General features: G+C 36.5%; 1 protein-coding gene across 2 annotated transcripts in view; it reads right to left on the reverse strand.

The window, feature by feature from the left end:
- Positions 1-8,463, reverse strand: part of LOC150081660 (LIM domain-binding protein 3-like) — a 71,953-nt gene extending 63,490 nt beyond the window's left edge. Inside the window, exon 1 of one of the 2 annotated variants that reach the window (XM_090380582.1) lies at positions 8,187-8,463. In XM_090380582.1, coding sequence (XP_090236708.1) covers positions 8,187-8,303 — 117 coding nt within the window. In that variant the 5' untranslated portion in view covers positions 8,304-8,463. The remainder of the gene's footprint in view (positions 1-8,186) is intronic. The other variant, XM_090380583.1, reaches the window with a different exon arrangement.
- Between the last annotated feature and the right edge of the window lie 5,644 nt (positions 8,464-14,107).

Raw genomic sequence — 14,107 nt, forward strand, 5'->3', positions numbered from 1 at the left:
TATTGGCGCTAATTTGACGCCTAATTTAAAATCGTAAAAATCTCCTTCATTAACGTCTGGATGACGTTTTTGTTTGCTGGCAGAGTTTCAGTTTCTAAATTAAGGCATTCAAAAAATCTTCTTATTTAAATCTTGCGCGCCTTCAAGGACTGCTCTCCCACATAGTATAAACGAGCACATATTCGTCTACTTAATTTCATTTTGTATTTCTCTTTTTTTTTCGCGTTGCCGTATGTCCAAATATTTCTTCAAATTCGTAGTCTACCTTGCCAGATTGTCCCAAAATTCTACAAAACTTCCTCTTGTGAAAATTATTTTTGGTTCTTTTATAAACACGCTTTGCGATAATTTATGATTGTTCTCATTTAACAAGATTTATATAAATAGGACAAAATTATATAAATATATCCCATATGAAGTGCCATTGAATAACCAGAATCCGAGCATAATGACTAAATGCGTTATTTCAAGAGATGCTTGATATTTCTTTGCTATGGTTGGCTGTTTTGCTGGGTGGAAAATCCACGTTTCTGAAGAAAATTAAACTCATAACTTGAATCCCTACCATGTAATCAAAGGCTGCAGAAATCCATACGGATAACAGCACTGTCTCCAAAGACATAACCAACTTCCAGAGGAAATACCAGTGTCTGATCATGTGTATTCTTGGCCTGCTGGATTATTTCTTGGCTGTTTCCTCGTTCCATCATTTTTTTTTTTTTTTACAATTCTAGCTACAGTTGGCACGGAAAATGCAAACAGATTGCGAACACAACAACAAATTGCTGATTTGGCACCCGAAAATCAAATCACTTTGCAAATTTTTTACAACTACGCGGTGTAACTCATAACATGTATTCAAAGTAACTCTTGCTTGTGGCACTTGCTGTAACTCATCTTTGTATTTCCTTCATGGGTAGCATGGTTGGTATAATCACTGTTCTCTTCACACCGGGTGGAAAAGATCTGAGTTTGAATCATGTTAATGAGGCGAGGAATCTTTATGGCTCTTATCACAACGTGGATGAGTTAGTTAGTCTCAGACGAGAGTAGCATGATTTTTCTCCCGGAAACTCTTATATTTCGGACGAAAAATTAGAATTTCCGAGAGAGCTGTCCGAACAGTAAATCAACCACAGAACCCAGGCAATTTACAGGCATATTATATACGGTGCAATATGGATTAAGTTGCCGATGCGCCTTAATCCTACAACAATAACAACAATGTTTGTAGTATTTGCTAAGGATGTAGTCCAAATCTTTTGATGGTAATTAAATGTTTAAAATTTTGGTATCAAGGAATCGCATTCAGAACAACACGATTGGTGAGGGGTTTTCTGATTTTTATGATGACCTGCTTAATCTTACTAATAATCATATGGCATCTCTGATTACAGAAAACTGAGTGTGACTGCAAAAAATGCAGATATTTTGTCGAAGGTGTTTGGTGTGTGATATTCGGTTTGCCGGACAACAAAACACAGCTCTAGGAGGAAAAACCCATTCCATCCTTTCCCGAGGCCGACTAACTCAATCATGTAGAAAAGCCCATAAAAATTCTTTGCGTCACTGACAGGATTCGAAATGAGACTTTTTCCAGTCGATCGATTATAACGACGGTGTTACCCGAGAAAGCTCCCAACTATAGAGTTGGTAGTAGGAGGAGGGGCAGGAGGTGTCATTATCTGAGAGAGAGAGAGTTTCTCGTGGCGTGGACTAGGTCGAGTGGTCGCAGTGCACGGGAACCATTAAGTAGGGGCCGACAAAGCTTACCACTCACAATTTTGAGTCACACCAGTTTGGCTTTCCAGCAGATCTGTTAATGGCATAAACAGTTATGAAAACATTAATGAATCTGAATGCAATATCCAGCTTTTGAATGCATTCACACAGAATAGGTTTATTTCTGTAGTAAGCTTTTCTTTCTTTTTTGTCTTGGGGGGGGGGGGGTTAGCTTTTAATCATATTTTAACCAGAAAAATGTTGTATTATTCGATATTCTAAACGCGACCATCTTGACATTAATTTCATAATTAAATGCTATAATTATGCCTCTATCTTCGGAGGAGTTGACAAAATTTCCATTAGGATTATTGATGACTGTTATTATTTTTGTTTATTTCAAAAATGTTTTTTTTTTTTTTGGTAGATTTGTAGTGTGATTTAGTCTCGTGGCTGAGTTGAGTCATTCTTGTGTCGGGGATGGAAAACTAAAGAAAAGGGAAGTATGGCTCGTTCGTTGCTTTCTCGTGCATTCGTAAACGTATCCAGCACACACGATACATGAACCGTCACACGCAGTCAGATGACGGGTTAGTGTTTGACGTCATGGTTTGAATGACGTCTTTGCAGGTTTGAGGCATTTGAACCTCTCCTGTTTACATTCTTTAGTAATGGTGGACCGAACGTCAAAGTGACGAAAGAATGCGCTGCCACAGCAGATGGGAATGCTTTTAAGTTAAAGTATGCAATAAACCCAGCAATGGCTTCGCAAATTTCGAATTGACTACCTAAAATAAAAAGGGCTGTTTAGCTTTGGCTATTTCGTCTTACTGCAAATAACTAAAGGTAAACAAAATCAGGAATGCATTAACAGTACTCGTGTAGTTACCGGAAAGTTAGTGGCTTTATGTACGCCAATTATATAATAAACAAGAAGAAATTTGTGGTCGAAAATTCTGTACACTTCAGTAGGCTGAAGTTCTAAGACAGTCTTTAAAAATTATCTGAAAAGTCAAAAAGGTTCAGTGAACTTTAATCTCATTTTTAACCATTACTAGGAATGGAAATATTTATCTTATATATCACTGGTCCATTTCTGACCTGTAGATCTGTTCGTTTATATCTGTTTACCAATCAGCTTCGTTTATTTTAAAAGTCCTTTTCTTTCAGAGGCTTTTCTGAGGACCTAGACCTCTCTGCTAGCATCTTGGCAACGGCTGCTGTTCTTCCGCGAGTGTGGAAGAGGCCATTTTTGTTCCGTGGCTGAGTTAGTCAATCTTTAAAGAGGACTGTGTGTCTTTTAAGGTCAGGAATCTCGTTTTTAATTTTTTTTCTATTCTCTCTCTTTCTCTTCATACACGTAATTTATGTGTATTATATAACGCTTACGCTAAAGCAGGATAGCAAACTTAGCTTTAAACGGAATCAATCTCATCTCAACACCATCCCCAACGTAAAAAAAAACAATATAACGCTTAACCTTCATAATATTCTTACAATGCTTTTACAAATATATTTTATCTTTAATAATTATCCTCTAATTCAAAATTTGTGTAAAACTGGGTATTTAACACTCTCAATTTAAAACAACGTTTTCGGTACCCATTTTTAAACATGGCGATCCTCAGTCAACTACCCTCATAAAGTCGATCTCCGATTAATTATCATTTTTAAAATTTGGTTTGAAGTGCCCTGGACAAGTGATTTTGCTTTACTTCTATAAAGTTTGGATCTCGTCAATCTTCCATCTTAGTACAGTACATTGGTGAAAAATACAATGGCCTTTTCTCGACATAGACTTGCCATTTTTTGTTAATTAGCATATCAGTACTGCGAAAAGCTTTTTTTAAGTTCAAACTGGAGTCCTTCAGAGATCTTCACTGGATCCGTTAATCCAAATATGTATTTATTGCTTTTTTTGCAGAGGACACGAAAATATATACAACTGTTTCGCCTTTCTATTATTCATTTGTCGTTCTCTTCTCATATTTCTTTCCCGAATTTTTATTAACCGCAGTTTCCGAATTAACCGCACTTTCAGAATTAACCGCATTTCACTCCCAGAAGCCCTAATAAGTTTAGGTGAGGGTATTCATCCTGGGTTTAATTTCTCTAACCATCTCTTTAAAATCTAGAAAAAGCACTAAAAGTGTTGAAGTTAATTAAGAGATTCTGCCATTGTCAAGTTTTATTCGAGTTTATCAAACTGAAACGCAGCCATGTTTTCAATAATAAAATGCGATCCAATTAGCAGTACGACAAATTTCTATTAGAAACATTATATAATTTAATTAAAACCGTTACAGAATGTGTCTACTTTGCACCTATAGACATGCATAATTCATTCTTTTTAGAATCCTTTTATGTTTGATGCAGCTCCAGGACATGTTTGAAACGCTGTACAGTGCGATGAATGGCTATCTTATTTGAGAGATAAGATAGCCATTAAAGCAGTGGTGTTTGAGGCACGCATTTGTCTTCACCGAACTAATAAATGCTGTACCTGAAATACCAAATGCTGCCAGAATGAAACTCTCTTCTGCTGCCATTCTAAAATGTCTCGTTCCACATCCATTGGAATCATATGCTCTGTTGCCATAGTTACTTCTAGACACCAAGTGGTTGCGCAATAAATGGATAAGTCTCTATAAGGAACTAATATTTTTAATTAATCAATATGCAGATTTCATTTGGATCTCCCCACTAAAAGTGTCTCTTTAATGTCAGATTACAGGTACGATTCATAAAATGCAACTGTAACTGTAATTCTCTCTGAAATTTCCATCGTTAACAATTAGGGACGGCTCCAGGCTATGCGAAAGTAGGTACTAAATAATTGCGTTGGGCCTGCAATGAACGGGATGTATTTTTCTGAAAATTAATACATAAAAACAAGAATATTTCGCATAATTACAAGAGCAAGAACACAAAGAACAAATATAAACTTAAACATTATGTCTTCAAACTTGCGCCAGCTGCGCAAATGGGGATGAGGTCAGCCCACGCGCGTGGCCGACGAACATCTTGTATTGTCCTAGAGTCGACCTTATGGACAGTTTTTGGAAATTGTTAGATAATGTCATGGATCCGTATTCCTTGTAAAATTAGTCAAGTTGAAGACTGATGCTCGAAGGCCCTTGTGTGACCACAGTTAACAGTATACATTGTATTACCTGGGCCAATGTACAAAACTGTCTATTCGTATTATGATCCAACTGTGAAGTACTCTCACTATGCCAATGTAATTCAAACAGATACATCGTCTTCATCTGATTTCTTTCATAGATCTCCTCTTTCTTTCATCCAACAAACTAGCTCTTCACATTTTATAAAAAAAAACATTGTTTTTAAGGATTACTGAAAACTATCTTCAGTGAAATGAATTACAATTAAAACAGTCACGTTTATTCTGATCATATTTGTGCAGCTACCAATGGAGGAATGTGAGTGGGCCGAGACACTATTCAAAATAAGCCGTAATTCTGCTGATAAAGCAGTAGGTCAGCTGAGTTGTTGGCACAGCAACTTGCTATCCTTAGAAAAACAGTTAGTAACCTTTGAATTCCTTCTTTCCATTTTGACTGAGCTCTCTTAACATGATCTGTACAGTTTCCGCATCCTTAGGAAACACACAACTGATTTTAAAAGAACTGAACGTTAAAAACGATGTTCACCTTGTTAGGGGAAGTGCTCTTGAGTAAGTGGGTGGTGGATTTTATCATTTCCACGCGAGAAACCCGAGATAAATACAGAAAATATCTAATTTCCTACTGTAGAAGGAAGCAGCGGGTATAGTATTTGCGCACGTGTGATGTTGACGGTGCTATTTTAAGAAACGAAAGCCCGTTGCAAACTTCCAAACAATGAGGCCGATAGAGAAGACACAGAGTGAGCAGAATTTAGCTTCACTTCCTTTCGAAAAGTGTTGTCATCTCCGGTTTCTGTAAAAACGGTTACAGGTGTCTGAATAAGTCACTTACTCTTGCTTCTGTTTACTGCTTGTTACTAACTCCTCAGCTCAGATCGCCGAGAATTTCCAAATGCAATGGAACACTGAACTGCGCAGTTCTTTCCAACTAAAGCCGTTGCCAGATTTTTGCCCGGAGATGGCAGTTATTGTGAGATGCTAGGTATGAAAACTGACACAAGCCAATGTGGGAAACAGGTGACATCCTGTTTGTTGAAGACGAAATGTTTTCAAGACTTTTAACTTACAATAGTGTGTATAATAGATAGACATTGAAGAAGCACCCTCCCATGGAAAAAAAATTGGCAGACCACAAATATAAAGTGAAAATTGTATACTTCTCTCAAGTCCATCTGTCTGTTCACGTTTCTATCGTTCCCAATATGCATTGCGAGCGCTTGTAGATTCGTTTGTAGCGTTTTATTATTGGACAGACAAAGAATGGGTTGTTTACTTAAGTAAATAAGGCACTAAGGAAGTCTTGAGTCTAGCGGACCATGGGTTAGTCCTCATAAAATTCACTGAATAAAAACGAACCTGTGCTATATCGTATTAATGGCTACATGCAATCGTGGATATTCCTATTTGCATATCATATTTTAACCAAGGATTCTGTTCATTAATTGAAGTCAATGAATTAACTAAAGAATTCTGCGATCCACTAATATACAGTCTTTCTACAAAACTATAAAAAGGCGTTTTCTTTTTACAACCTCTATAATGACAACCCAGTTTCAACTAAACAATTGTTCGATTTTAAAAGGGATGATCTTAAAGGGGACGCTAGATTGGACCAATGCCACTCTAATTCCAACCTCTTTCTCTAATGCACTCGAGTTTTTATCGAGAAATAAAGGCCTCTGAAACTCCAGCATGTTGCTTCCCTCACCAGACTAAAAATTCTGGCTACACTGCTGCAATGACATCGCCCTCGTGGGTAGCACAGTTGGTAGAATGGCTATCCTCCCAACACCGTTGGAGAAGACCTGGGTTCGAGCCCCCTCGATGGCGAGAGGAATTTTTATGGACCTTTTTCACAACGTGGCCGAGTTAGTCGGTCTCAGGAGAGGGTAGCATGGTTTTTTCTCCCGGAAACTCGGGTTTTTCGTCCAGCAAACAGAAAATCGACCACAGAACACACGCAATTCATAGACAGTACACTCGGAGCAAAATGGCCTTAGTCGCTGATGCTTGTTAAAAACCAATAGCAGCTTAAACTGATTTTTGTGGCTTGAAGAATGAAGAAAAAACTACTTTTTGAAGTTTTGTTTACTGTTCCTTAGCCTGAGTTAATTCAATCAAGTTTAAACAGCTATAATTTCAACATAACCACTAAAGTAACTGATATTTTAAATACAGTATCACATTTATCAAGGCTGGGCTCTTTTGCAATTCTCTTCTCTCTCTCTCTCTCTCTCTCTCTCTCTCTCTTGTTAAAACAACATTTAGAGAATAATTTCAATATTTTGTGGATAGGATTTTGGAAAAGTTCCTCTTTAATTATTACGTGCTTTGCTATTAATATTGGTCTCTCGATTAAGCTTTATTTCAATTACTTTACCAGATTAACTACGAATTATCCTTAAACCGTTGATTTATACTCCACTGCTACCATACAGGCCATTGTAATTTCGAATTACAAGAGGAAACGTTCACATTCATTAACTTACAGCTATTCCATTCCTATTCATCAACTTATATGTCAGCTCAAAACGAAGTTCGAGCCTGCATCATGCTACAAATATGCACTGCGGGTTTTCAGTTTTCAGTAATGGAAACTTTATATGAATTACTAATCGAAGTTGCAAACTGTACACGAACAGTGGCCTATAGGATAAACGCTGAGCACCACTGCCCCTTCTGGTCAGTGACTCCAAATAAAGTACCCTAATCATCCATATCTGAGATTTGACCCTTTAAGTAGCACATTGGACTGTTATTTATAATTTCTCATGCTTCGGGAAAAATTGCTACTGTAAAGTGACGTATAAATTCATTTTTAAGTTACCGTTTTAAAAATTTCCTATATCTGCAAAGTTTATTATATAAATAATCGCTATTTTCTTATTCCTTTAACCCGATACTCTAGAAGAAAGTACACTGAGATACCTTTTATTAAGTGGCTGTTTTTCATAATTCGAAAGAATATTAATCTAAAAACATCTTTTAATGTATAAAAGGATCAAATAAATTGATATCACCGCTTTCTTTCTATTGAATATAAACTAATTATTCAATGCTATATGAAATTATTCAATGTTTTATGAAAATAACTTTAATCACTCGCAAGCTAAACAGAATTTGATACAAATATCATATGTAGGATAAATTAATGGTTTAAAATCGTCTTGATTCATCTAAATGTTAATTAAACGTCTCGTGTCCGGTGTTCTGGTATCGTCCTTCCAAAGACGCTGTAAAAGGCAAACTGAGTTTCTTAAATACCTCATTTCTTAAACAGTGGGAGTAATCATTTTAAAAACACACAAATGCCTACCCTCTGAACGATAAGAGGAGTGCCAACATCTATTCCACCTGTGAGTCGAAATCCCCATTGCGTGTTTGGACCATCACGGTAAATCTGCAAAGAACTTACTCCTTGACCCTGGCTCATGGTGTTCAGTTAAGCATAACAGATCAACACGAAAGATGAAGAGTATAATTAGGCCTAACAGGCCTTAACCACCACCACCATAATACGGAGGGATCTTTACGGGAACTGCACTGTGCGATCGGCTGATCCTGACGCGTAAGTTAACTCTGCCCAACCAGTTGCTGTGAAACAAACTGCAACCTGCGCTTTTTTCTTTTCTTTTTTTGATTGGGAGAGAGAGAATTCGTCAAGGGCACGAATGCTACGCTAGTACAGACCGACTTTTCAGGGCAGCGGATATAAATAGTAGCAGAAGCAGCTGGAGCTGAAATTTGGAGCAAGAGAAACGCTGGTGTGAATCATGGCTGCATTGCTGGCTAGAGATCGCAGGGCTGGTGATGAAAGGGTGTCTCTATGTACCGCGATATCGATACTCGACGACTGCACTTTAACACTGTTACGTAGACGTTGATAGACGCAGATAAACCGTCGATAGTTTAATCGAAACGTGGGAATTTGTAAAAGATAAACTAAACGGTTTAAATTGGCTCGTTGTCCTGACATTTGCTACAACATAATTCACAGTTATCTTTAAGATGAATATCTCAAAAGGCGATTGAAAGAACACTAGCCAACAAGGATTTTGGGTTAGAAATAAAAATAGTCGCTTTAAATAATATTAATATAAACATTTCAAAAATGCCGTTCAGATTTTTCTGAAATATCAAGATTTAAATATGGCATCATTGCATTGTACTATATGTTAATGTCCTGACTTTTTTTTTTATTGAAATTTCGCAGGTGTTATTAATTAAATATGGCACTTTCAGTTGTTTCTTGGAACTTTCTCCAAATTAAATAATTATCTAGAAACGTTTTGATCTTGTATCATTGTGGAGAGTTCTGTGAGCACTGGAAAGTTGGATTTACCAACCACCACCTCCACCATTTGGCCAATTCTGTTTTTACTTTGTTAAAGTTCATTTGAAATATTTTCTAGGTATATTTAATGTCTGGTTTCTTGGCTTCTTGAACTATTATAATGATGCTGACTTGTGAAAATGAAGATAACAGTATACTCTACATTATTAAAATTAAACTTATTTGCTGCAACTGACGTTTCAAGAATATTTATGCAATTTCACCATCGGACAATTTGCATGTAAGGAAACGTCCCACATTTCTTCACCCGTTTTAAAACACTTATATTAATGCGGGCTTTTCTTTTAATGTTTATGATAGTCACTAACATTTCTTCATCAATGAAGACAGTATTGAGCTGATCCCCCCAGTCGAATTTCAAACGATCCACGGACAGAGTCTATTCATTCAGTAAGAAATACTCAGGAAGTGTCCTCACGGGTAGTACGTGGGTGCAGTCCTCCCATATCGGGTAGAAAAAGACCCGAGTTCGAATTCCGTCAATGACGAGAGGAATTTTATGGATCTTTATCACAACTTACTGAATTAATCGATCTTAGGGAAGATAGCACGGTTTTTTCGACCACAAAACAGGCAATTCGACCACAGAATACATGGAATTTATAGATTTAATATATATAGGGTGTAAGTTACTGATGCGCCTCAAACCCAACAACAAATCAGAAAGTATGTTTTCAGTGATTTCAGAGAAATATAATGAAATGAAATTGAGGAGAAGAGAAACATGTAAGTCATATTTATATGAGTATTGTACGGTTGTCATCCCACTGACTAATTTAGAGGGAAGTCCAGCCTTTTCTTATGAACAACTGTATGAGAATTATTTTCGTACACAGAACTTGCGCCATCTTGAGAATTTTTTGCCTGGGTGACAAAAAGGTGACTTTCTTCCTTGCTGCAACTTTGTTAGGAGAATAAAAAGCAATTCGCATTTGGCTTTTGTTATTTATATGCGGTTAAAGATGCCCATCAATAATTCCAATTCCAAGTCTACATTTTTTGAGTTGAATAAACTGTAAACCGCGTTATTCGAAAGCTTGGGAGTGGTGTAAGTCAAATTACATCAATAAAATTATATGTTATTAAATCATTTTGTTTTAAAATGACAAAAAAAAACAGTTAAAAAAACGGAACGAACAACACTGATATACTTAGATTTATAGCTACCAAAATGGCTGCTCGCCACGTACTACAATAAATTATTTGGTAATTGTTGGTAGGCTACGGTATTTTGATGTAATTTTAATTTAGAATTTCTTTCAAATTATTTAATTTATCTCTTTTATTTTCTTATGTAAAACCGAGGCGTGTTCCAAAAACTTTTGACAATTAAGGATCCATAAGTATGGTAATTAAATTCTATTTTAACTTTTCAAGGAGAAATTTAATTTATATAGCAAATTAATATTATTTTAATTATATAGTAAGTTACACAATATATTAATCGTTTTTGCTTTTTAATTGCCTGATTGGACCACCTCTAATTCTAATCGAAATAACGGTTTCATTTTAAGAACTACACAAGCTAAGGTTGCCAAACCATGGGTTATGTGAAACTAGTCTTATTTATTAACTATAAAATTTAATTATAATCCTATTTATTCTTCATTTTATTGTTGGCCTCTTATTAATAGGTTTTATTTCATATTCCAGATATTTTTACTGTATTAAAACTAAACTTAAGCTTGCCTTTCATTATACTCGATCAACTTAGAACTCATACATTTTTAATATAAAACGTTAAATATCAAAAGCGCAGTAGTTCGTATTTATAACGATCTTGTGTTGCAAATAGGATGACAAACATTAACTGTGATGTAGAGAACCTGTACGTTACTTTTAAAGTCGTGTACCATATAAAATATTTGTTTTGTCGAGTAATGAAAATGGCTTTGCACTCTTTTTACAGGAAAGTACAACTCATCTCAAGCAGGTCACTTGTTTTATCGGGTAATAATTCAGAGTTCTTCAGCTATTCCTAAGATTAGGTGTCAGTATATTGTGTCTGCAATTGCATATATTCTTCGGTCCGGTTTTTTGTTGGACGAAAACCACGCAACTCTTGTCTCAGACCGACTACTCAGCCAATTGTGATAAAAAGGCCCATAAGATTCCTGGCGTCCTTGATGGGATTCTAGCTCGAGCATTTCCATCTGGTGCTGGAAGGACGGTGATTGTAGTCACCCACCAGGGCCTGCCCAAAGATGAAATTGTTCATCTAGCACGTGGTTCTAGCCAATGTACTAGAACTAGGATTTAAACTCCTTTGTCCATATGTGGTGAAGTATAAACATAAAATTTGTTTTATTATTTTATTTGTTATGCCTGTCTAATGACGTAGGCCGGCCTGGAATTTCAGTTAACGTTAGCACTTTTCCTACCAAGAGTGATTAGACTTTGAGCTGTTTTGGATTTGGTTGATAATTTTAGTTCTGTAGGCTCAGATAGTGACAAATTTGTGGCAGTTAATTATTCCGTATTGGTTGATATAGAGTTCTGGAAATAGCGTGCCCATTTGTTGGAGTCTGTTCTATTTGGAGATATAGACCCGCTTAGTTCCTGTGTTCTGGTTCTGTCCAGAAGGAATTTCAGTGATTGTACTCGTAGCTGCATTTTGGGAGAAACTGCCACTACCGAGAGTGTTTTGGATAGTTGCCCGTTTTATCATTGTATTGTCATCATAATCATGTATATATGGGCGTGTTCACTGGACGCTTTTGTAAGGGCTGAAAACCATGGATAAATCACCAGAAAAAACCTTAATTCCTTCATCTCAGACCGATTAACTACAACCCCCAATGAAAAGACTTTCTAGAATTTCTCATATGCCACTGACGGAATTTGAATCCGACCTTTACGATATTGAGCGATACTTATCGAATTCACTGTACCGGGTCGGTATCCTAGGTTTCATCCTAGGATGAATTTTATCCTAGGTTTCATACGCTCCTGGGTGGCGCAAGCAGAGATTTCTGTTGGAACTTTCATTCAATGTCATTCGTTTACAAAATCATCAAAAGTAATCGACTTATCTGCAGTTTTCTTTTAAAAAATAATAAAATTAATCAATATTTTTGAATAATTTTGAATAATCATAACCGATGCTGGAATACCATTAATCGCTATAACTTTTGATGCTGAAACTGAATTATATCGAATAAAGTTTTAAAATTGATTAAATGTGAAGTTTTTAACACTATTCTTGACTGAAGTTGCAGGTAATCGTAATAAACCATTTAAAAATAATGTTTTTAGTAAATTTTTAATTGGCACGGGAAGGGACCCAAATAGAAATATTCATAAAAACTGGCAAAAGAAAGAAAAAATATTACCGACTCCTCAGGATCCAATTAAGCACTCTCAGAAAAACAAGGGCTCGGCACAATTTTTCGGCCCTAGATTATTTGGAATTATTTGAATTTTAGGATTTATCACGCAGTATCATGGCATTACTATACCCGAAGAGTTTACTGCGGGTTTCATTTTCTGTTTAAGTATTTTTCCTGTTTTTTAAATTTTTAATTACTTTATTTTTTGATATACCACCACCTTTCGCGGTTAGTTGTGGCCTATCTCATCGTGGTGTAGACAGACACTGGCAGGTTTTAAGTGATCACCTCCCTGGTGACTAAATGGTCAGAAACAACTAAATAACACACACACACGCGCTGTGCAAACATAACAATACACGCATTTTTGGCCTTTAACAGAGTTCTGTATTCATAACCGTATACCAAGGCGGAATTGAACTGATGTTCTGGAGCCGCTGAACATGAGATACTATAGATGTCTTCATGTCTCCTACCAGATTCGTAAAATGATTTCGTCTGGACGAGAGGCAATTTATGGATTTTTTTCATTCTGCCGTCAAGAAAGTCATCTCCTGTAAGGGTTCCGCGTAGACTTTTCTCCTGGAAACGTTGATTTTCATCCCGTAAAAGTACCACCACATACATACGTAACTTATATAGGCAAGATGTACTTTATTCACCTAATTCACCTGGATTAGTAAGGCTTATAGCCTTGCTAACCCAGGCGAATTAGGCGAATTTCCAAAATAACTGGGCCTGAACCCAGCGGTTATCCTCTGACGTCTTTTAGTGAGTGAAAGTTGAAGATGTTGATGCAATGGCCAATCGCGACAGACAGGTGACAATAAAATTACAGAGGGATTTCAGGAGCCTGGTTTGCGTCGTCATCCCTTTCCAACTCCTGTTACGAAGACACGCCTTTCATTATTGTGGGACAAGTGCCTGGATCGATTAGGTGTAGCGACATTAGTTTTATTACAATGAGGGAATAGAACTGGGAAATAAGTAAATTTGTGGTTGCTGAATGATTCCGCTTCTCAGGGTCGAGCTAAACTTCAAGAAAACCAGACCATCTCTGTAGTTAAAGCAGTAATCCAAAATGCTAAGCTGTTTCTAATCTATCACAAATAAGTCAGTTCTTAGAGGTAAAGTATCACCCCTGTTCAAGCTTTCTTTATTGACGAGAGTGTTGTTGCAATGTAGGCATGCACTGTTCTGGCGGTCATAAAATGTCAATATATCATGTAATTACAGATAACTGATTAAAGAGAGATTAAAGAAAGAACTTCCCCTTTCACCTTCCAAAATTTTTATCCCATTCTTCATCCTGGAATTTATTCTTTTACTTACTACAGTAACATTAAATACATCTCTGACTTCGGCAACAGGATCCATTTTACAGGAGGAACCACTGCTTTTGTTGATGATAATATGCGTCCACATGGAGTGGTAGTTGTTGAAGAATACCTTCAAGAACAAATCCACATAATTTTTCCATCATGTTCGCCAAACCTGAAACTCAGAGATAAAATATCCTAAGAGAGTGGTTCCTCACCAATGAAACGCAACACC

This window comes from Mastigoproctus giganteus, chromosome 8 (genome assembly GCF_048544385.1).
Source record: "Mastigoproctus giganteus isolate SK-2022 chromosome 8, ASM4854438v1, whole genome shotgun sequence".
Taxonomy (NCBI): Eukaryota; Metazoa; Arthropoda; class Arachnida; order Uropygi; family Thelyphonidae; genus Mastigoproctus; species Mastigoproctus giganteus.